Genomic DNA, 21148 nt, shown 5'->3' on the forward strand with positions numbered 1-21148 from the left:
GAAATACATTATTTGTGCTTATCTATTTAATGGAATTATGGAATCAGCAGAACATAAGGAAGAAAACAAATCAATAAATCAGACTCACAACTCAGCAGATGCTTTACATGCTCTGGAGTTCTGATCCAGCAATGCATTTTCAATAACAGGCTGGCTTCACCCTTCCCATTGTCATTAGCTGATTATTGATTAAGTTACACATCTAAGTTCTAATCAGAAATCCATGTAGAAAGTATTCCAACTGTCCTAGAGAAAAGCTTTAGCACAGCAGCAGTGAAATGCCAGACACAAACCCATGCCATACCCAGTCAGAGGCAGGGAAACAAGGCAATGGCAGCACAGCAAGGTGACAACAGACCAGGCAGATCCACAGGTGGCACTAACGAGTCAGGACATTTTGGGATGGTAAATCACTAGAGAAGGCAAGAATCACAATTACAGACCCCAAATTACTCCTGTGACTGGAAGTGACACTGGCACATTGAAGTTCTCATATCCAGATTAAGACAGGAGCAGGAATATGAGCCAAGGCAGAGAAGTTCTGCTCAACACTCACTGTGGAAATGCCTGAGACTGCACAAAAACCCTTCCAAAACCCCTTACTTGGTTGTCATGCCTCTAACAATAAAATCAAAGATTATACTAAGGAGAGGGTGGGTGAAATTGGATGGAGTCTCTTGTTCCAGAGGCAGCAATCCCTATCCAGAGGGCCACACACCATGACAAGAGTTCCTCAGACATGCTTCCAAGCAATATCCACATTCCTGTTTTCTCATCACATCTCTTTTCTACCCTGAACATGCATATAATAGAGACAACGTCTTCCCTTCCCTATACACACCATCCCCCCTTCCTGAGTTCAATTCTGCCTGGCAATTTTATACAGTCCCTTCTCTCCTTCTCCCACTCCCAGCTCTGAACACCACTAGAGATTTGAGCACTCAGTAAGTACTTACTTAAACCAGACGTGGAAATCAATCATGTCAATGCAATTCAATATCAATTAAAGCTGTAATCTTTTGAAATTTCATAGGCAGTTAGCTAAAATCAATATAGAAATTATAATTGATTTTGGCCAACAAACTGTCCTACAATAAAGGCATTTTGCTCTGTTGTTCCTTCAGTCTGATGACACAGTGACACTACATATTATTTCTAATACAGTCTTTGTTTAAACTACTTACCACAAAGGGAAGTGGCTTCACATACTATAAACAGTATTCTCAGTTGGTTTATTTAAATCAAATTTGGCCTTATAAAAAGGACCCACTGGAAATCAGGTAGTATGGCTATAAAGATATACTGAATTTCCTTTCATTGCATTGTAAGCAATAAAATACTTGGTTTAGATTTTTCTGTGTCCATCACAGAACCATATTTGTCTTTGACTTTGATTGCTAAGATACCAGAGTCAGTAAGCACAAATAAAACCAAGATACTTCCGCAGCATAATCTGAGAATTAAGCATCTTGAAACACTATAAAAAAAGAATTAAAGGCAGAATATTTGTAGTGGTTGGTGACAAGATATTTATAGGCAACTAGAAGAATCTCAGTTATAAAGAACTGGCAAGGGCTTTTAGTTCCCTCAAGACAGAGCAGCAATCTCTACAGAAACAAAAAGATGATGCAGAGCCACGTGGCTGCTCACATTTTGTGATCTAGATGAGAATTGCCACATTCAGAAGCACTACCATAAGAGCCATCTTGTGTCCCATCACTTCTACTCAATAAACCTGCACCTGTCTACTCAGAACATTTTATAAAGTGATGTGCTATGTTCTACTTCCTTCCCTTGTTTTGTTTTTTCTTTCTGTCAAAAATAAGAAAGGAAAAAGAAATGGGTCTGGAAAGCCATTATTTCCCCCAAGAAACCCCTTAAATGCATTACACTGGAAGCAGTTCTGTAACCTTACAGTACAACCAAAGGAAAAGCAGGGAGACAGTTTTACATATGTTTTTCTACTAACTTGTATAAAAAACCAAAACAAAACTCCAAGTCTGAAGGGAAGGATCTATTTGTATAACTATTTACTTGTTATTAAGTTCCTGCAAGAAAAACTGCATTCCCAAAGACCAGTTCATAAATCTAAAATCAAACATGAACTGGTACAATTTTCTGTAGTATAAACCAGTGTAATTTCACTCTCAGACTAGGAATGACTGCTGTTAGAAATTGACTATATTTACAGTCTTTCAGCCCTTAACTGAAGAGAAGAAAGTTTGGTTATAGATGATTTACCTATAGGTAAGCACATTCTGTTTTAAAAAAACAAACCCAAATAAAAACAAAAACAAAAAACAAACACAGCCATAGACAGCCTTTTGAGCAGAACAATTGCAAAGGGAGGGATTAAGAAAGATCTGAATAGCAAGGCAATTTTCAAAAATCATATTTCAACCATGGCCAAAGAATCTGGGCCAGCCTGAAGGACTCGGACAAGGAAAGATGAATGGCCTAAAAGGAGCCCAAAATGGCTTGTGAAATTACACCTGTTCATGAAGGAGCACTCTGTCTCCAGAACACAGTTTCACCTCCTCTCAAAGTCCAAAGGCTGAGGGTTCTGCTCTCAAGATGTCTCTCTTTTCCCTTTTGCACTGCCAGATCAGTCAGGGCTTTTTCACTGACAAACTGCACGTGCACCAAGCAGCTCTGAAGAACAACTCTAGACTGTATAAATTCTTCATATCAGCATGTTTTCAGGCTGAACATGCTGACAGTATGTGGCAGAAAGGGAGGCAAGATTTCCTGCCAGGGCACACCCAAAGAACCCTGCTGGAACACACAACTGCATCTGGTACTGAAATCTGTGTATCCCAAGTGTGCCACAAGCTCAGGCACAGCAGCACTCACTGAAAGTTGCCTATAGCCTTTTTTAGGGTCATCAGAGCTGGCCCAGCTTTTACATTAATCTTCAACAAGCTCACAGTATTTCCTTTGTAGAACACATAGAAAAACTATGACTCTGTTCTACCAGTACAGCATTCAGGGAACACAGCCAGAAACAAGGCAAAGATATGTTAGTTTGAGGGAAGCTGCTTCCTGACTGACATGAAGAAATTAATCTTGGACTTCTTTGTGGTGTTCAAGAGCCATGACCTTTCATCACCTTACAAATGGCATAGTCAACTCTGCATAAGGCACATTCTAAATCAGAAAAATAATTTTATACTCCAGTGACCTGGGTGCTGTGACCATAAAAGCCACTTTACTGACCAGAGTTACTATCCAAAGTGTGCAGGCAGTTTATTAAACATAACAGCAGAGGGATAAGACTGAAGAAAGAAAAGATATTATAGTTCTCTTTTCCAATGACACAAAGTTCAAGCCTTCCATGGGATATACTAACCAATGGTGATGTCTTGTCTTTATCACATCAGAGAGCACAAACAGTAGCACAAACTGATATACAGTAACACAGGACCTTTCCACAAGTCAAGGAAAACCCAAGTATATTTGATAATCAATGCAAATCATCCCACATAATAGCAAAAAACACCCAACCCAAAACATGCAGTCAGTGGGATAATTTAATCCTTTTTGCCTGAAGAGCAATTGACATTAATCTTCAAACTATTGTTACAAATTGATGGCATATTGGACTTCAGGAAAAGTGAAGGATTTTGGCAATCCTTTACTATCATACAGGTAAAGGGGCATTGCTTTTTTGGTTGACATTTCACACTGGAGACCTTTCAGCTCTTGTACAAAGTAGTCCTGAACTTAATTGGCTGTCACTATCAACAAGAAGGCCAGCAAGTCTCAAATCTGCAAAATAATAATTTAAATGAGTTTAACCCTGCATTTGCAAAAGAATTTTAATTACTGCTTCAGGTGTAGGTATGTCTTGTGATTTTGAAACCTGTCAATGAACAAACCTTAAATACCTTACTGCAGGTAACCTGCCACCAGCTGTTCTCAAAACTGCCTGGCAAATCCATGAAACCATGCCAGTCTTTTCAAACCACTAGCATTAGACTGTGGGTAAGTGCCAAGATGGAGGGATAATGACTCAATTCTTTCTGCTACAACAGATTGACCTACCAATTTACAATCTAGTAAAGTGAAACAGCCCATGCCCTTTGTTATTGAGCTACAGCTCACCACTGCCAGAAGAAAAATGTCTTATTCCTTCTTCCTACTTCCACTCTGCTCTTTCATCTGCCAATACACCCAGCTTTACATTCCTACACTGACAAGGTGAGACCTTTTTATAAGAAAAGTTGATCACTGGAATGGTAGAAAGTTCTAAGATTTCTTCTGGGTATTTTAGTGAGTCAAATCAGGTCAGAGAAGGAAGTCTGAATGAATACCTTGAATTCCCTCTGCAATCAGCAACAGCCCCTTGTAATCCTCCCAATGGCTCTGTCTATTAATTTTTCATAATCTTTCAAGTCATAGTAGATTAAGGAGCAAACAAAAAAATGCTGACCACAGTAACATTCAGTTTGGAGCTGGGACTGTGGCCTGAGCTTGTACAACACCAAATACTGTGGAGTTCTGATCAAAATTGTAGCTCTGCATCACTACAGAGGCATTCCAGTCACCCATGTGCTTTAGTTAAATACTGTCTGTCCCATGCCAAGAACATGGACCATACTCTTGAGACAGTAGCTGCCTGCATCAGTCGTTCCTGAAATTGATGCTATGAACACCAAAGACATTTGTCCACCCTGCTCCAAGGGATAACACTTTCTGAAATTATTCTGGATTGAAAAAATTAGAATCTAGAGGAGAGAAAACTATCTCAAGGTATTTTGCCAGCAGCTGGCCAAAAGATGAAGTGATACCAGAACCCAGCCACTTTCAGCAATAAACTTCCCAGAATTCAGCCACAACATTGTATTTCTCTTCTTTCAGTCACCCAAAGATTAGGAGGGTATTCATTCCTAGCCTGCTTTCCAAGGTGTAACATTGAACCAAGAGCTATTTCAACACTGTTGGACTGGTTTTAACGTGCAAAAAAAATCTGTTTCCTACTGTGTGGAGCAGCTGAGTGACTTGCTGCAGTGCCAGAGGTGATTGGGGGACAAAGACAGAAAAATACAGGAATTCTTACTCCTACATTAATTCATACTCTGAATCTAGTACTCAGATTAGTGAACCATAAGTATTTGTGACATTACTTGCTAATAAAGCAAGAGTGGCTCCTCCTAAACTGGAGGTATGCAAAGGATTATTAACCCTGTGCTTACAGTTCTAAAGAGATCATGAGCAACCCAACCCCATACCACAGAATCAGTTCTCACTTTAGAAACAACACACAGAGCTTCTTTGTCATCCATTCCTTATACCACATGGGTTTTTTTTTAACTTCAGTATCAGTTCACAGGATGACAATCTTAATGAAGCATAACAATCCTTAACACCTGCTTTTAAGAGGAAGGATATTACAAATAACTTTTTTCAACCACAGCCAAACCTAGTATCTCCTTTCTTGAGAAGAGATCTTCATAAAGACTAATTTACAGCTCGTTGGGCACAAAGGATGCACAGAAAAGCTCTGTGGAAGGCATACATGTTAGAAAGACTGTCAGCAGGAATTTCCCTCCCCCACGTTGGTTTAAATGCTTAAATTTGTGCAGGCCTGGGCAGAGTTTAGGCACAGATCCTTTTCTCTTCCAGCTCAGCACATAGCTCACACTGCAGCCTCATGAAGGAATTTCCCTTTCCCAGCAGTGAGCCCTTATCCTTGCATCAAACTACCCCTGCCCATACTGCAAAGAGCTGAAGGAAACAAATTAAGTTGTTTATGCTGCTGTGCTTCCCATCATTTACCACAAATGTAAAGAGGAAAACAGCAAGAAAAGAAAGTAATTCTGGTAGTAACCTTCCAATGAAGAATAATACATTTATACAGGTAGTAAAAGTCCAGGTGACTGCTCTCTCAGGAGAGAGGTGCTAGCATTTGTACCCTTCCACTGTGCTATTTACAGACTGCCAGTTTCACCCTGTACTCCCTCAGTGATGTTCTATTACTAATTAGAGAGCCTATAGCTTTGTGATTTTTTAATATTTAATTCCCTCCCCACAAGTGCTCTCCCCAGCAGTCCAGCTGCCCTTAGAGTTGAATTACTGCTCTTCCTCAATGCTCCTTTCCTTCCCCAGGAGGTGAGGCTATGGTTCCTTATTTCAAATTCAGATTGCCTGTGCTTTATAAGCTGGTGCCTGCCTGCAAAATTTTCAGGGCTTTTTCTAAGGGGAATGACTGCCTGCCTGAGCCTTCAGGCAGGGACAGAAAGCTGCTATTGCCAAGAGCAGCAATTACTCCAGCACACACCATGAATCCAGTTGGAGAGGGGCATCTCCATAGAGATGGGAGGATCACACCTTTGAACAGCTCATGTCCTTCTTCATGGGACATGCCACAAACCTGTCTCTGGAGGAATCCCACAAAAATTACTTTCTTGACCCTGCTTCTATATGCACACTGCCACTGAATCAGGATAACAGAAACAAAAAGAAAAACTAGAGCCCAGAGCTTGTAACACAGCTCATTGCCACACACCCCACAGAGAGCAGCACAGTGCTAGGAGCCTGACCCTCCACCAAGGAACAAAAGTCACTCCATGCTTACTTCACCTCCCTAGGGCTGCACACAGAGAGAAGGGACCCTTGCAGTTTACTTGTCCCACACTTTACTCCTTAATCTGGTCCTACTTCTTCACACAGCCTTCAGGACAGTTAATCCAAGACTGCACCAAGCCCAGCTCAATGCCTCCCTCCACATCCCCTGTACTCCTGCCTGAGGATTTTAACACAGCAGTTTCATCTCAAGCTCCTCCAAAGCAACCTGACAAAACCCAGGCTCATGCTGCAGGCAGCCCTGCCACCACCTCCTCCTGCTCCTCGTATCTCAAGAGATGTCTTCCTCCACCAAACTGAGCTATAAACCAAATTATACCTACCACCACCTCATCCTTGCCTTTGACCCACATACCTTTCCAGAGAAGAGCTCTCAAACATAAAGAATCACTGTAAGGATGAGAATCATGCTGTAAGGATGTGGGGTAGTGACCCACCCCTTGCAGGGGGGCTCCTCATTAATGGTGACTACTCTCTGCCAGCTGCACGAGTCACTTGGATTGCTCCCACTCTGGGGTTTTGTGTGCTCCCAGCAATGTTGGTGGGCTCTGGGGGCTGGAGCAAGTGTTTGGAGGAGTTCACAGCTCCAGGGCTGTTTACCTTGGTTCCAGGAGTAGGAAACTGGGTGTTACCATTGCCTGCCAGGCTGGAGGTGCCAAGGTGCTGGGTTCTCACGTGTTCTGGGATAGCTGTGTACAGCACCAGGAGCTGCACACAAACCAGAGCCCCTCAAACCAGAGCTGAGGCTGCAGGGGCTGAGCTGGCATTTGGTGAGGGGCACTAGACACATGAGAGCTCCCCTTTTCCATCCTGCACTGGCTGCTGAAAGGGTGACTCTTCACACAGCATGAGAGAAATAACTCTGTTCTACTACAGGCATGTGATGGATATCAGTACATCTGCATCACCCTAAGTAACCAAGATGTCTCCCATCACTTTTTAAGTTTTAATTAAAACAGACCAAAAAAAAAAAAAAAAGTTGTTTTTTTTTTTTATTTTGGCTGCGAGGAAAATTTTCAATGTGCTGTAACATATTTATGAGCATGTCACAAACAGAAATAATAGGTCAGAATGTCACCCAAAATTGAAAAGTCATAATAAGGGAAGAAGGGTTATTCTTAGTGCTCTAGAACTGAAACAGACTGTGCTGAAGACAGGAATACTGTAAGTTATATATCATGGCAGCAGGCTAACTCTTTTTCTATAGAGGGCAATCACATCACCCATTAAGATACAAATGCCTGTAGTCAGTCCAGCTTCTATTTTGTAGCACATTTAAATGCAACTGGGCTGGAAACCTTTTTGGCACTTCTCAAGCCAAGGATCAAATGCTTTGTTTTATTTTTTACACCTATAGATGAAAAAGTAATGCAAAATCCATTCAGATCTAGCCAGAATGAATGATTTCCCAGAAGAACCATTTATGCACATTAGGATTTTCCATCTGTGAGATTTTACACCTTCCTAGATCTATGAAAAGAACATGTACCTCTGAACACATATTTTGGAGTTACAGTGAGGTTGCTGGTGGAACAGCAAGGACTGCCTTATACTTGATAGTTACTTATAGTCAGACAAATTATCTTTGTTCTCTACTGACACCCTGGATGTCAGGCTCAAGTCCAGACCATGCATTTTCAAAAGCTTGAATGTCTTTAAACCCAGGAGCTTTCTTAAGGACCATCTACAAGTCAAACAAAAACAACAGCATCAAACACCACAATTCAATGTTTAAAGGTACATTCTCGGCAGAGAATTGGAAATAAAAGAGAAGTTGGTGAAGAAGTCCTGTTTGCACAATGGGGGGAGCCTGAGGTGAAGAGCTAGCTAGCCACACACATGTGGTTAGCTAGGCACATTGCTGCCTTCTGTCACACTCAAATAAAACCACAGGCTGTACCCTGTGTGTTTCCCCTTCTTTCTTCAATCTGTCTGCTCACAGAAGTCACATTGCCTCCCTTCCACAACTGAGTCCTCAATGGCAGAGCTCACAGTGACTACTCTGAAAAGTCAGCCAAACTCATGCAGCAGATAAACTGCCCTTGTTGATGCTCGCAGTATGCAGGACTTTCTTGCATCTTTCTGAGTACTTTGCTTTGCCCACTGTTTATCACCTGAATCTTCATCAGCAATCCCAACTGAGACTCCAGGGGGCATGAACTGCCATTTCCTATTCAGCTCAGTCTGCAAGGTGGGACACTTACCTTCAATTCAGCATCTCCAGCATAGCCTGTTTACAGTTCCTGTGAACTAGAGCTATAAAAGAACCTTGCAGGATTAGGTCCTACTTGGTAAGCTTTACAAGGCCACCAGTGCTTTGCCACAGCATTGCAAAAGTAAGAAAATTCCTAAAGTTTCCAAACCCAGCATCCCAGCTCTTTTCGTGAGTCCTAAATTAATTTAGAAATAAACTTATGTATTTATTAAACAGCTAATAAACCCAGAGAGAATGACACATACTGCTATAAATTGAAATTGAAACACAAAGGTACATTATAGTTTGTCCCCTAAATATCACTAGCCCCTAGGTATCTAGAATGCCTGTCCCACATCTAGACTTCAAAATGTATTAATACACAAATTAGTCCCTCCCAGGTGATTTGAAAGAAGTGGAAGAATGGCAGGCATGACAAAGCCTTCCTGTATGATCTTAGTAGCATCATCCAGCTTGTCTCATCAGAGCTCTAATAGCTACCAGGAATGCTGGATAACACATGCATTAAAAGACTCTCTTAGAAGGGGGATGGCAAAGAGGCAGCATCTACAAAAGTCTTGCTGAACTTCTACAACATTGTGTAACTAAAAAATAAATTCTTATGATTTTACTGTTTGTGCAGCAGTACATATCTGATCCTGACACCTCCAGATGGCAGGAAGCTTCTTCTTTCCAAGATGCTAACAGCTATTTAATGGTCTGTTGGTATTTTAAGGACTGATCATCATGTAATACAGCTTTCAATATATGATGCAGTGGCATTTGGCTGAAAGTACCTGTATTGGAATCACAGTACCTAGAACCAATGTTACTCTTCCTATTTGACAATACTGGCATAGCTGAAGAAAATCCCTTATCTTTACATACTCTTCTGACTGTGTTTGCTTTAACTCCTAAATGACATTAATCTAATCTGTTTCCAATGGACAGGAAGATATCCCTCTCTCACTGTCATTAGTTTGTGAGTGGCAATGATGATTTTCAAATGCCATGTCAAACGAGTAGCTGGTGTTGCCCCTGAAGATCACAGAATGCATTCCCAGATACCAGAGCTTCTCTTCCAGGTGACCTGACATCGAGACAACAGCTGTGCCCAGCTCCAGCTCTCTGCTTTACAAACATGCACACTACACTTTGCAGCTCCAAATGACTGCTCAAAGCATCTGTTGCAAACCCAGGGCAGGTTTTCCTTCCTTCCTTTTGTCTTGTCCACAGCTCACAGAACGAATATCTCCACCTCCTGCATGGAGCCCTGCAAGGATAATGTGCTACAGCAAACTGCTTCTGCGAGATGCTGCAGGTAAACTAGACACACCTGTCTCCAGCCTTTATAATGAATTCAGCGTTAGAAACACAGCATAAGCAACCAGCGCAGGGGTGAAAATGCTATGTGGAGTCCCAGGACTGAGCATATTTTTTTTTTTTTTTTTTTACATTTATCCCTGCTGCTCAGCCCAGACATTGCAGAGCACGCCGGTGACCACCAGCACAGGTTCCCTCCCGCCAGGTTCATTCTCCCCGAGCAGCGGCTCCGGCTGCCTCCCAGGGCAGCTCCGGCCAGCCGGGCGGGGACACCCCGCCAGCCCACCGGGTTTCCCGTGCCAGCAGCCGGCTCACTCACCTCTCCTGGCCTGTCTGATCTTGGGGCTCAGCATGCTCCCGGCTGGGCGCTGCCCGCAGCTCAGCGCCCGGCCCCGGCCGCCGCCCCGCGCATCGCCGCTTCACGCGGGGCTGGGCGAGCCCCGCCGCATTATTTATCCGGCCTCGAGTGGATGAATTCCCGTCCGAAGCCGGCAGCGAGTGTGCTTGCTGTAATGACAGCGCTGGCAGACGCGCGGTGCTGCCGTGTGAGCGATGTGCCGCCCGCCCGGAGCCGCTCAGCCCCGCTCGGGCTGCGCCTGCCTCCGCTGCCGGCCGCTCAACACCAACTCATGCTGTGGCTCCGCAAGCACCAGAGCAGCAGCCGAGCCTGATTCAGCGCGATTTCCTCTGCGCTGGAAGAAATAGCGAGCGCGCTGGTCCCCAGGGCAGCGGCGTGCCCGGCCACCTGCTGTGCCCTGCATCCCTGCGGGGCGGCATCCCGGGGACAGATGGGGAGCCGGGGGACAAACATCCCCGGAAAAATATCTCGCCCGCACTGACAGACTCGCAGGATAGGCACAAGGGAATGCCTTCGTTACATTTGACATCACGTTGCTTTTCAGCACCCATCGTTTTTAATTGCACTGTTTGCTAAGCTCACCCTCACCCCTCCCCGGGAGGGAGGCGAGCCTGCAGTTCTGCAATCAGTAATGAAAGCACAAATTGCTTGTTGAAATAGATAGAAACTATTAAATAATATCTATAAAATAAAGATAGATAATTGGATGACAATTTCATCTGAGTAATGGACATATCCTGATCCTGGACTGCTTGTGGCTCCATCTGCCTAGCAGTTCCTTCTGTGAGTGCCAAAAAGGGGTAAACACTTCCCTAGCAGTGTACATGCCCTGCAGCATCACCCTGCAGGTTTGTATTGCTGAGCTGTACTGACAAAAGGCGCCTGAGATGGGCAGTTTTCTCCTCTTCCAAGATCTATCATATCTTGGATATTGAATGCTGGCTATCAAGTTATATCTCCAATACTGGCAGAGGTTCTCTGGCTCTTTGCAGAGGTTGTACTTCTCAATGTGCAAATGCAGCAATGGCTAAGATGTTTTGGACCTTCAAGCTTACAAGTGATTTAAATCTTTGAGGTCACGGTGGCATGAACTCCAACGTAGACACCTGTAAGCAAGGACAGAAGTAGGATCTGAACTACTGTCTCAGTTCTGAACACACAGCCTCCTGCAGCTATCTCCCCACTAATCATCTCTTTTAGCTGTGTTTCAGCACAATGGAGAATGGCTAACTGCTGGTCCCTTGGCCAGCAAACTTAGCAAGCATCCTGACACTCTGGATAAGCAGAAGCATCAGGAGAAAGGTGTTACATTCCTGCCTTTCTCTCCAGCCTGAGACCCTGGATCAAAAAGTCATTCTCACCAACCATTTAATAAAACTCTTTATCTCTCCATATTTTTAGCAATTCCTGTCTGTTTTGGTGCTGTTCATACATATAATTTTGTGGTTTGTACAGGAAGTCAAAAGGTGTGTACAGTAAACATGACAAGGGATAAAGTTGACTGAACTTTTAACCTCATGGGAAGCACAGAACACTTCATCCTGCTAAGCTGCTTCCCATGAAAACTTGTTTTCCCCTCTGGAAACAAAAATATAGAACATGACCTATATAAATAATTATATGTTTATGACTAAAATGAAAACATTCAAGCCGAGTTCAACTCCAAATGCTAACTTCCAAGTTTTCCTTGTTAAATAAAAAAAACTCAGTGCAAATGAAAACATTCAATTTGACTCTGTTTTGCTTTGACTTCAACATTTTCAGCACTTCTTAAAGCAATTTTCAAAGTATAAATGTAACTTAAGTGATTTTTTAAAGACCAGGAAAGTGGGGGTGGGCTGGATTTTTTCCCCTCATTTAAGTATTGTTCTGAAGTTCAGATCTGAAATTCTCTGACACTATTTGGGGGAAACAAACTGCTTGCCAAGGAAAGAAAAGCAAACAAAATTCAAAGCCAGCTGAGAGAAAAAAAATAACCAAAACAAAGAAACAAAATGCAACCAAACCCCCCCCCCCCAAAAAAAAAAACCCAAAAAAACCCCAACAACACCAAAACGAAACACAACAAAACAATAATTTCCAGCAAATGGTTCCACACTAGCTGCAATACTTTGGTCTGAAAATTTAGGGAAACTGTTCCTCAAAGAAACACTAAGAGTAGATCAAGTAGAAAGGTAGCACAGGTTTCTAGAAGGAGCCAGATACTATGGGAATGTTTAATTCCTAAATCTTCTGTACTGAACTGCCTTAACTAATAAAAATAATTGGGACAAGTTATCTCAGTGATTTATTTTACCTTAATTCTCCTGTGTGAGGTTAACAGCTCCTTTCCCTCCCAGCAGCAGAGTTGTTTTCCTGTGTAAGCATAGTCTGTAAAGATGGGAGAAACCTGTGTTGTGATCCTGAAGTGCATTAATAGCCTTAATGGCCCTAACACATGTGGTCACCATGTACACCCTCTGCCCACAGGTCCAGGATATCTATTTAGGCCCAGGCTTGGGCTTCATGTCTAGCTTAAACTGTCTAGTAGAAGCATTAGTTGTTAGTATGCCTGTAGTGATATATGAATTTGGGTTATGCTCTATAGACTGGCTTTTTTTTGGCCAGGCCTTATATCTCCCTTAATGCTGCGGCTCTACCTAGTAATTGGAAGATTGTGTCTGGTATTGGTGGTCTTTATTCTATGTAATTTTCATTCTTAGCTGTGGGATGTTTTCCTATTTTGACCCTAGATCTGCTTCTCCATTGTCATAAATGTGTTTGATGTGCTTGAGTTCTGATTAAACCTGGGCACTTCTAAATCTTTCCCCCCTACTTCATTTGGGTACTATGGGACCATGGCCTGTCTTGCTGTGTTCTCCCTCTCTTTTCCTCAGGGAGAAAAGGTGATGTGCTGGTTATTCTATTCCAGATCTGGGCTCAAAGGTTTGTACCATTTAACAGGCTTCTCAGAGTGACTTTGGAAGCTGCTAAGCTGTAGGAAATAGGGGTTTTATGACTGATCTGAGTTGAGACAGGCAACCCTGATGGCTTGGGACATCAGAGTGACAACGTGTACCAGTTGTTGCAAACCACTACTTCATGATTATATTCCCCTGCTTGGTCAAATCCAGAATGAAAGTCTATTGTAAAGTGCTAAGTATCTAGTAGGCTAGAAAATAGAATTCCATTGACTAACCACATACTGGAGAAGTGCTACTATGTGACTCTTATGTGGATCTAAAAATAAATGTGGACTTTAATTTTCTGATGCCTTTTTGGAATGTGGAAAAACTCTTCTGTCTATCACAAGTGCTCCCCATTGATGGCTAAGCACACAAAATGAAGGAGGTGATACAACCTAGGGACTGGAAAGCTTAAGGAGAGTGAGGAGATGGGGTATCTATTCTTAATGACAGCTGATTTCCCATAGCTACGAGCAAGATTTTAGATCGCAGGTCCACCCTAATGCTGTGTTTTGAGTGGGATTGGCAGTGCAGTGTCAGTGCAGAGGATGAGGAGGTGCTGCAGCAGGACCCTGAGAGGAGCTGTGAGTCAGGCGCTGGCGCCAGGCTGTGGCTGGAGGCTACGGAACGCGGCGGGCGCTGCAGAGGAAGCGTGCGTGGGCCACTGGAGCTGCTGAATGCATCTCTGTTTCCCCAGGCTGCACACACAGCATGCTGTCACCTACCAATTACCACACTGTACATCCTTTTTTCCTCCTCCTCATCTTCTGCTCCCATCTGCAGGCCAAGGACTTGTTGTAACTAGCTGACTGATAACATTTTCTTTGCTCGTTGGCGTGATGCACCTGGATCAAAGCCCAAGATCAAATCACCCTGGACTTTGGCCCCACTGAATTTCACATCCAGTTTATTTAGACTGTAACCAAAATTGTAATCTTTTCTAATATGTTATAAAATGGAGTTTATGGAAAAAGGTCCAGAGAAACTAGGAAAGACTATGCGTGTGTTTTGAGATCAAGAACTGCAGCAACATTTCTTCTGCAAGGCAAGTTTGAATTGTTATGTATTCAGGAATTGTGAAATTCTGCTGAAGAAGTTTGTGCCTAAATTAACAATTTTCAAGTATCTAATGACCAGAAGGAATTTCAATTTTATTTAGCCCTTGCTTACAGGCTAAGTGATCACCACTTGAAACCTCTTGATGCTGAGGATGCCACTGATATTCCAGGTGAAAAAGGCTGCTGGTCTTTCAGCTGCCAGAAAACAGTGACTCACACCATGAAGAGAGAATTTTCCTGCTCTTCTTCGAAGATGGCCTCTCTAGTACCACAACAACTGATGATGCAGAATGGAGAAAGCTCTGTAGATATTCTAGAGCAGCTCTAGAAACAATTAGAAGTTCAAAGGTATCTTTGAGGAAAAAAAAATGGGAATCCAGGAAAAATTTTAGTTCAGGGATTATCTAATGCCAAAGAATGGAGGAATTTCTTTAGGTTTGGCTGAAAAGTTAGAAAATGCATAAGCCTAATGACATCTTGGGCTAATGCTCATCAGGGGTAATGCTCACTGCAGGAGGCAGTGAATGTGCCAAACACATCATGACTGCTAGGAAAGGACAGAACTGTGATCTCACAGAATTACATACAGGAATGAGAGCTAAGGGGGAGACTAAACAAGAACAATTTTTAATGTTTTTCAGAGTGAAATTAGGGAATTTCTGGTTGTCTTTATTATTCTTTTACAGCCAATGCTCCTTCCCATCCAGTCCTGTTCCACAAATAGGTCAGGACTAATTCATCTTGGATTTCAGGATGTAAAAGTGACTCTCTAGAGAGCAGCTGTAGCTTGAGAGCTGCCTTGGACTTCAGTGGGACAAGAAACCACCCTGCAGAGTTATTCCTGGCACACACTAAATTTTTTCTCCTCTGCAGTGGTGAACATATACCAAGTGTACCTATACCCCTGCAAGAACTCACCTACTACTATTGGAAATACCTTAATATAATCCAAATTTATTCAAAAGAGTGCCCTGTAAGTAAGAGAAACAGATATTTTACATAAGTGACTTGCAAAAACACCTTGAGAATTGTATGTTATTTTGCATAGTATATTAAAAAAAGCATGACTTGGATTTATTTTCTTTTTTTTTTTTTTTTTATAATTGACAAACACCAGAGATGTTGATGTTCCCTTTCTGAATTTTTTATAAACAGTGATCTCTAACCATGTCAAGGTGCACTATTCTAATGAGAAACAAAACCTTTGACAGAAACTTTCAACTTTGAGAAGCTATGAGGCAGTGCAATTGAAGAGGTGGTTAAAAAAAGGACATATGATTCTGAATGATCTGATAAAGATTTCCAAATGTGTTTTGTGATGCACCTTCATATATTACAGGAAAGCAAGACTTAGATTATGAATGCAAGAACTTTCTTAGGAGGAGTGTCTTATGAATCCAGATATTATAAAGAGGGAAACAAAGTATATTCCTAGTTTTTAATTTTTTTTCTTTATATTTTCTGTTTTGTGTTTGTGGTATTATCCTTATTACACCAGGAGCAGAAATTATGTCCCCTTTAGAAATTTCCGCTGTTTCCATATTCCTAAACATGTCTGCAAGCAAAATTTCCTTTGGTAATGAAGATGAACATAAGGGCATTGAGACAGGATGACTCCAAGTATTGCATCACATTTGCTTTTCACAGGAGATAAATCTACAATGGATACTAGTTGACAATGACACTGCAACTTGTGCCTCACAGCCAGATAAAATAGAGTTAACACAAATAATGAACACAGAAATAAATATTTCCCAAATTATATTTGGTTTGAAATATGTTTCACACCTGAACAAGGACTACTCAGACTATTGAGGACTAGGGCACCTCTCCTACAAGGAAGAGTTGAGGGAAACAGGCTTGCTTAATCTGGCAAAAAGCTAATGGAGGAATCTAATATCAACCCACAAGTACTTAAAGGACAATTTCAGAGTATAAAATCAAGCACCTGGTAGTACAGATTCTAAAACACAAAAAGCAAATTTGGACCTTAGAAACTCAGACTCAAGCCCATAAAAACTTTATGATGGTGGTGCAGCACTAGGAGAGAGACCTGCAGAGCAGGGGAGATGTCAGCCTTCAGGTGTTTTTAAGATGATTAAGCTAGTGTGGTTTTTGTGCTACTCCTGATCCAAGCAGAAGGCTGGACTAAGTAAACTCCAGTGGTCCCTTCTGCCAACATTTTTGAGAGTCTGTCTAAAAGCCTCTTTTCTGCTGCTACATCTTTTGGTCTAACAAAATGCTATTTTTCTCTCCAGCCCTTTCCTCTCTATCACCTACAGATGATCACAGATCTAAGAGGGCTGCTGCTGCTGAGAAATCAGGAAAATCACAGCTGAAGGTCTTCCCTTCATCATTGCCTCTCTTAAATGGGTGATTCTTCTCACAGAATTTCTCTGTGAAATGTATTCTGATCTTTCTGAACCTAATTTCCTGATTCCAATAAAGAAAAGCATTTGAAGGTTAAATTTAAATAATGAGAGAGTGCTCACAAGCTTCACATTGAAATATATATCTAACTGACCTCCTGGATCAGAATTTATTGGAGTAGTTCAAGTTGCTTGGATTTTACATTATGCACCAAAGTAACTCAAACTTCAAAATGAAGTTTCTTAACATAACCAAGTCCCATTTAACTGTGATGTTGTGCTCACATCTCTGATTCTAATTGTATTACCTCCACAGTTATGCAGTTTTCTCCAATCACCTAACAAAACTTGCCAGGTTGAGCATCTTTGATATTCCTGAGACAGGTAGGATGTGAAAACCTGGAGACATTTTTGATTTCTCACTTGTTCATCTGTTTCTGTAGTCCCAGACCTCCCTGCACCTTTGAGAACAGTGACAGCAATATATCCCTTGGCAAGGAGCTGTAGGGCCTCATGAATCAGCTCCACAAAATTCACTAACCTGGGCAATTGCTTATCCTATCTGTCACCTATGGGCCTGGAAGAAATGAGGTCCTTGGCTGGGAGAGGAGATAAAGAAATGCATTATTTAAAACTTGAATGCTATCCCTGCAGAATGAATGTTACTTTTTTTCTTTTAGTGTCAAGAATCAAAGAGCAGTGCATGCATATTTTAGACACCAGGGACTGAAACTGGCATCCTCAGGAATGTATCTCCTGCTGCTGCCTCAGGGGAAAATACAGTCATTTAGGCAGATCTGATTCAAAATGGAACTGGGTGAAAACTGGAGGCTAGGTGAAAAATGGAGGGAGCTAAAAATTTCAAATGTGCTCTTATTTTAACACCGACCCATTTTTCTTCTGTTTCAAATCATTTTAAGCAGAGAAGAAGAAAATATTGAAATTAAAATTTCAGAGTTGTTAATGACTTCCAGACTTGGGTTTTGAAGAGCCAGGTACTATTTGTGGCTCTACCACTGGCTGGGTATGTAATTTCAATTTTTAATGTTACTGTTTCCAGCCTGTGAAATGGAGTCTGTAAAACTGACCTCTCTGATAAGCTTTCCAAGATGTATGGAAGAAAAATTACCAAAAAATATGGTTAATATAAGAAATATTACTTATTATGTAAAAGTGTTATCTGAAAATATCTTCCCATGAATATTTTTGTATCAAAATGTTATGGAAAAAATGTGATATTATTTTTAAAAATATTTTCAACTTCTCTATGGGTTGAAAATTTCTCTAAATTATTTTAATTTCTCTAAAATTTAGGAATGGTAGCATTTTTAAAGCATCATTCATTTTAGAGCAGATACTATCCTGTTAAAGGTTGTCTTAGCTTGGTAATCAGCATCTTGTATACAAGGACATCAGTTTCCTGGAAGATGACAAATGCTTCTTCCTTTTGCCAACCCCAATATTCATATGAGGAGCAGTCTCTTTTGGACTATCTAACCGTTTATTTATACAAATGTCTTCACAGATATGCCCTGCTGTGAAGGTTGTCCACTCATACCTGCTGTACAATAAGTCTGCAGAGAGATACCTCATTTAAAAAGTCAGAAATCTGATGGACCAAAAAAATCCTATGGTTCTAAATCCTTATCAAGATTCCTAAGCTTGTGTTCCTGCAGGGAATTTCAACTTGGAAAAAATAAGGTACTGAAAACTTCTATATTACTGGATTTTCAGAGAGAACTGAACTATTCATTAAAATTTTATGAATGGGATTTCTGTTTTGTTTAAAAGCAGACAAATAACCATCTAAAAATCACCCACCTGAACTCCCCACCAATATAATTTGTCTCAGAATATTCTTGTTTGTTATCCTTCATCTAGCCTTACTAATATTTTTGTTCAAGGTTTAAATGAAAAAATGCCTTTCTGAAACAAAACATCAGCTAGTTTAATTTTGAAAATATCAAAAACCATTTTTTAAACTAAATATCCCTTATGTTGTTTTTTTTTTCTTTTGCCAATGCTGCCACAATTTAAAAGTAATTTGCTTCCTCCAGAGTTCCATTCTTCACCCGCAATCTTTTATCTGCTCTGCAACATAATGACACCATTATAAGCTGTGTTCCTAAAGTGAGAAGGTCAAAGTACAGTGTTTTCTAAGTGGCTTCTCTGCTGGGTGCCCAGCTAAAACCTATCCATTCCAGAGGCTGGTGGGAGTGTGAAAAAGCAATCCTGTAAATGCTCAAACAGCTGAAAGCACATGAACAGGCAGAGTGTTATATTGTGTGCTGTGACATCTACTATCTTGTTTTTTAAGATGGTCTCAGGAAAAGAGGTGGAAGCTGGACCTCTAAGGTGAAAATGAGCTGTGTGCTTGCAGGTGTGAGAGATTTTGGCTGCCTGATGCAAGAGCAGCCCTCACAAGCCCTTCTGCTGTGCTGCCACCTCGTGTCGCTCAGGGAGGATGGTGACAGCACTAAAGATGCTCAGAATTAAGACTGCCCATGATACTGCTGGGAACCACAAAGCAAGAAATGTTCCCTGGAGCTCAGAAAGAGGCTAAAAGGCTGTAAGGACAGTTTCCTTTTGAAGATCTATATGGACAAAATAGACCTGTGAAAAGGGGAGAGCTCTGAATATCTCTGGTGGCAATGCCTGTACTGGGCAAAGGCTGGCTGAATATTTCATCTTTATTCTCATCTCATTTGAGGATAAAAAAAAGAAATAAAAATAGAAAATAAAAGTTTAGTGGTAATGAAAAAGGATAAGGCATTAAATAGAAATAAAAATGCCACCAGATCCTGGCCTATCTCACTAGGGGTTTAGTCATATGCTCGTCATCTGTGCATTTCAGATGTCTTTAAAGATGGATCCCCCTCTGAGCTATTCTTCCACTTGTGTTGAATAAAGTACAAGCCACGTGCCTGATTTTTACCTTTTTTTTAATTTTATTTTTTTTTAGTAACTGTCAATATTCTGAACACAGGTTCTGGTACTAGTTTGTTGCTGCGTATTTGGATGAAGGGGGCAAACCTTGCAGGTTACATTCTGAATTCATACAGGTACCTGACTTTGACAAGGCAGGTTTCTGTTTCCTTCAAGTTAGAGGCATCTGTTGTGACTGATGTACTGAGATACAAAACAATTATTTAAATTTCACCTTATGATTGCTGTCTGTTTTTCAGACAGCTTAGCAACGCTTGGTACTGAATAAGCCTTAGCAGACCTCCATGTGAAGCTGCAGGAGCCTGTTGCACTTCCCTCTTATGTGACCCCACTGCAAGGTGAGCACTGCACTCTTCCTCCAGTTCCTCCTTCGCTGTGTGTGGTAGCTCCTCTGCTGTGACAGCTCTGCTTTCAGGTTCTGCTGAATGCTCTGAGCTCCAGATGATCACACAGCCAATGACTAGTTCCTCATTGCTCTAATTTGCCCCCTTAACAAAGTATTTTCTGCTTGTGCGGTGTTTGGGTTTAATTTCAGGACTAAATTATCTCTGATGAGCAGCAACAATTTTGTGTATCCTTATTGGTACAGTTTCTAGCACAAAAGCAAAGATTAATGTAGAATCTGGCTATAAATTAAGTAGAGATTAAGGAATTTTTTTTCTTATTATTCACTAGCCTAGAACAGGGTCATTTGAATACCCTAAAAGCAACAGTCCCTGGGGAAGCTACCCAGCTTCAGGAATTGTTTTTTTTTAAATCAGAGCATACCAGATAGAAAAATCACTGTTTTCAGAGCCATTCATTTTGTCCAGAATTTTGTATGACATGGCAAACCAAATGCAATTGGAGTATTGGTTCTATAAATAAAGAATTGAAGGGAAGGGAAGATACATGTGTCTAGTTCCCAGAGTTAGGAGAATATCTATAAAAAAGGCTTATCCATGAACAGGTGTGACAGCTTCTTAAGCCTGGCTTGTTAGGCTCCTGCAGGTACCTGAGCAGTTATGACTGTGGGAAAGCAGCCTTCCTGAATATGTGCAGAGTCTCCTGGGGGCACAGCTTATTGAAGAAAAAGGTCACAAGAGCTGGAGTTTATCAGTAGACTTGGGAGCTGCAAAAAAAACCCAAAAAAGCCAAACCAACCAATCAGAACCAAAAATAGTAGATAGCAGGGGACCTATCAGAGCTGGGAAAATGTCTGCTGTCACACTTGTGTTCGAAGGATCTTGTTTAATTTGTTTAGCCTGGAGTTCAGGCTCCCTATTTCCTCTGAGATGATGATGAGTGTTGCTGTAGGCTCTGCAAGCTACACAACATCCTTCCAGAAAGCAAAGGGGGTGTAAAACAGGAACTAGGACCCCTTTCTGAAA

General features: G+C 41.4%; 1 protein-coding gene across 4 annotated transcripts in view; it reads right to left on the bottom strand.

The window, feature by feature from the left end:
- ARHGAP22 (Rho GTPase activating protein 22) overlaps positions 1–12776 on the bottom strand; it is a gene marked incomplete at its 5' end in the record, with an annotated part of 127703 nt that extends 114927 nt beyond the window's left edge. The window contains one exon of one of the 4 annotated variants that reach the window (XM_079312853.1): positions 12757–12776. Coding sequence is in view for 3 of the 4 variants with exons in the window: in XM_079312854.1 (XP_079168980.1) it covers positions 10422–10455 (34 nt within the window). Of the gene's footprint in view, positions 1–10421; positions 12215–12756 lie in introns of those variants that run through there. The other 3 variants (XM_079312854.1, XM_079312847.1, XM_079312852.1) reach the window with 3 other exon arrangements.
- Positions 12777–21148: the final 8372 nt, after the last annotated feature.

The sequence above is a fragment of the Erithacus rubecula genome, assembly GCF_903797595.1.
Source record: "Erithacus rubecula genome assembly, chromosome: 9".
Taxonomy (NCBI): Eukaryota; Metazoa; Chordata; class Aves; order Passeriformes; family Muscicapidae; genus Erithacus; species Erithacus rubecula.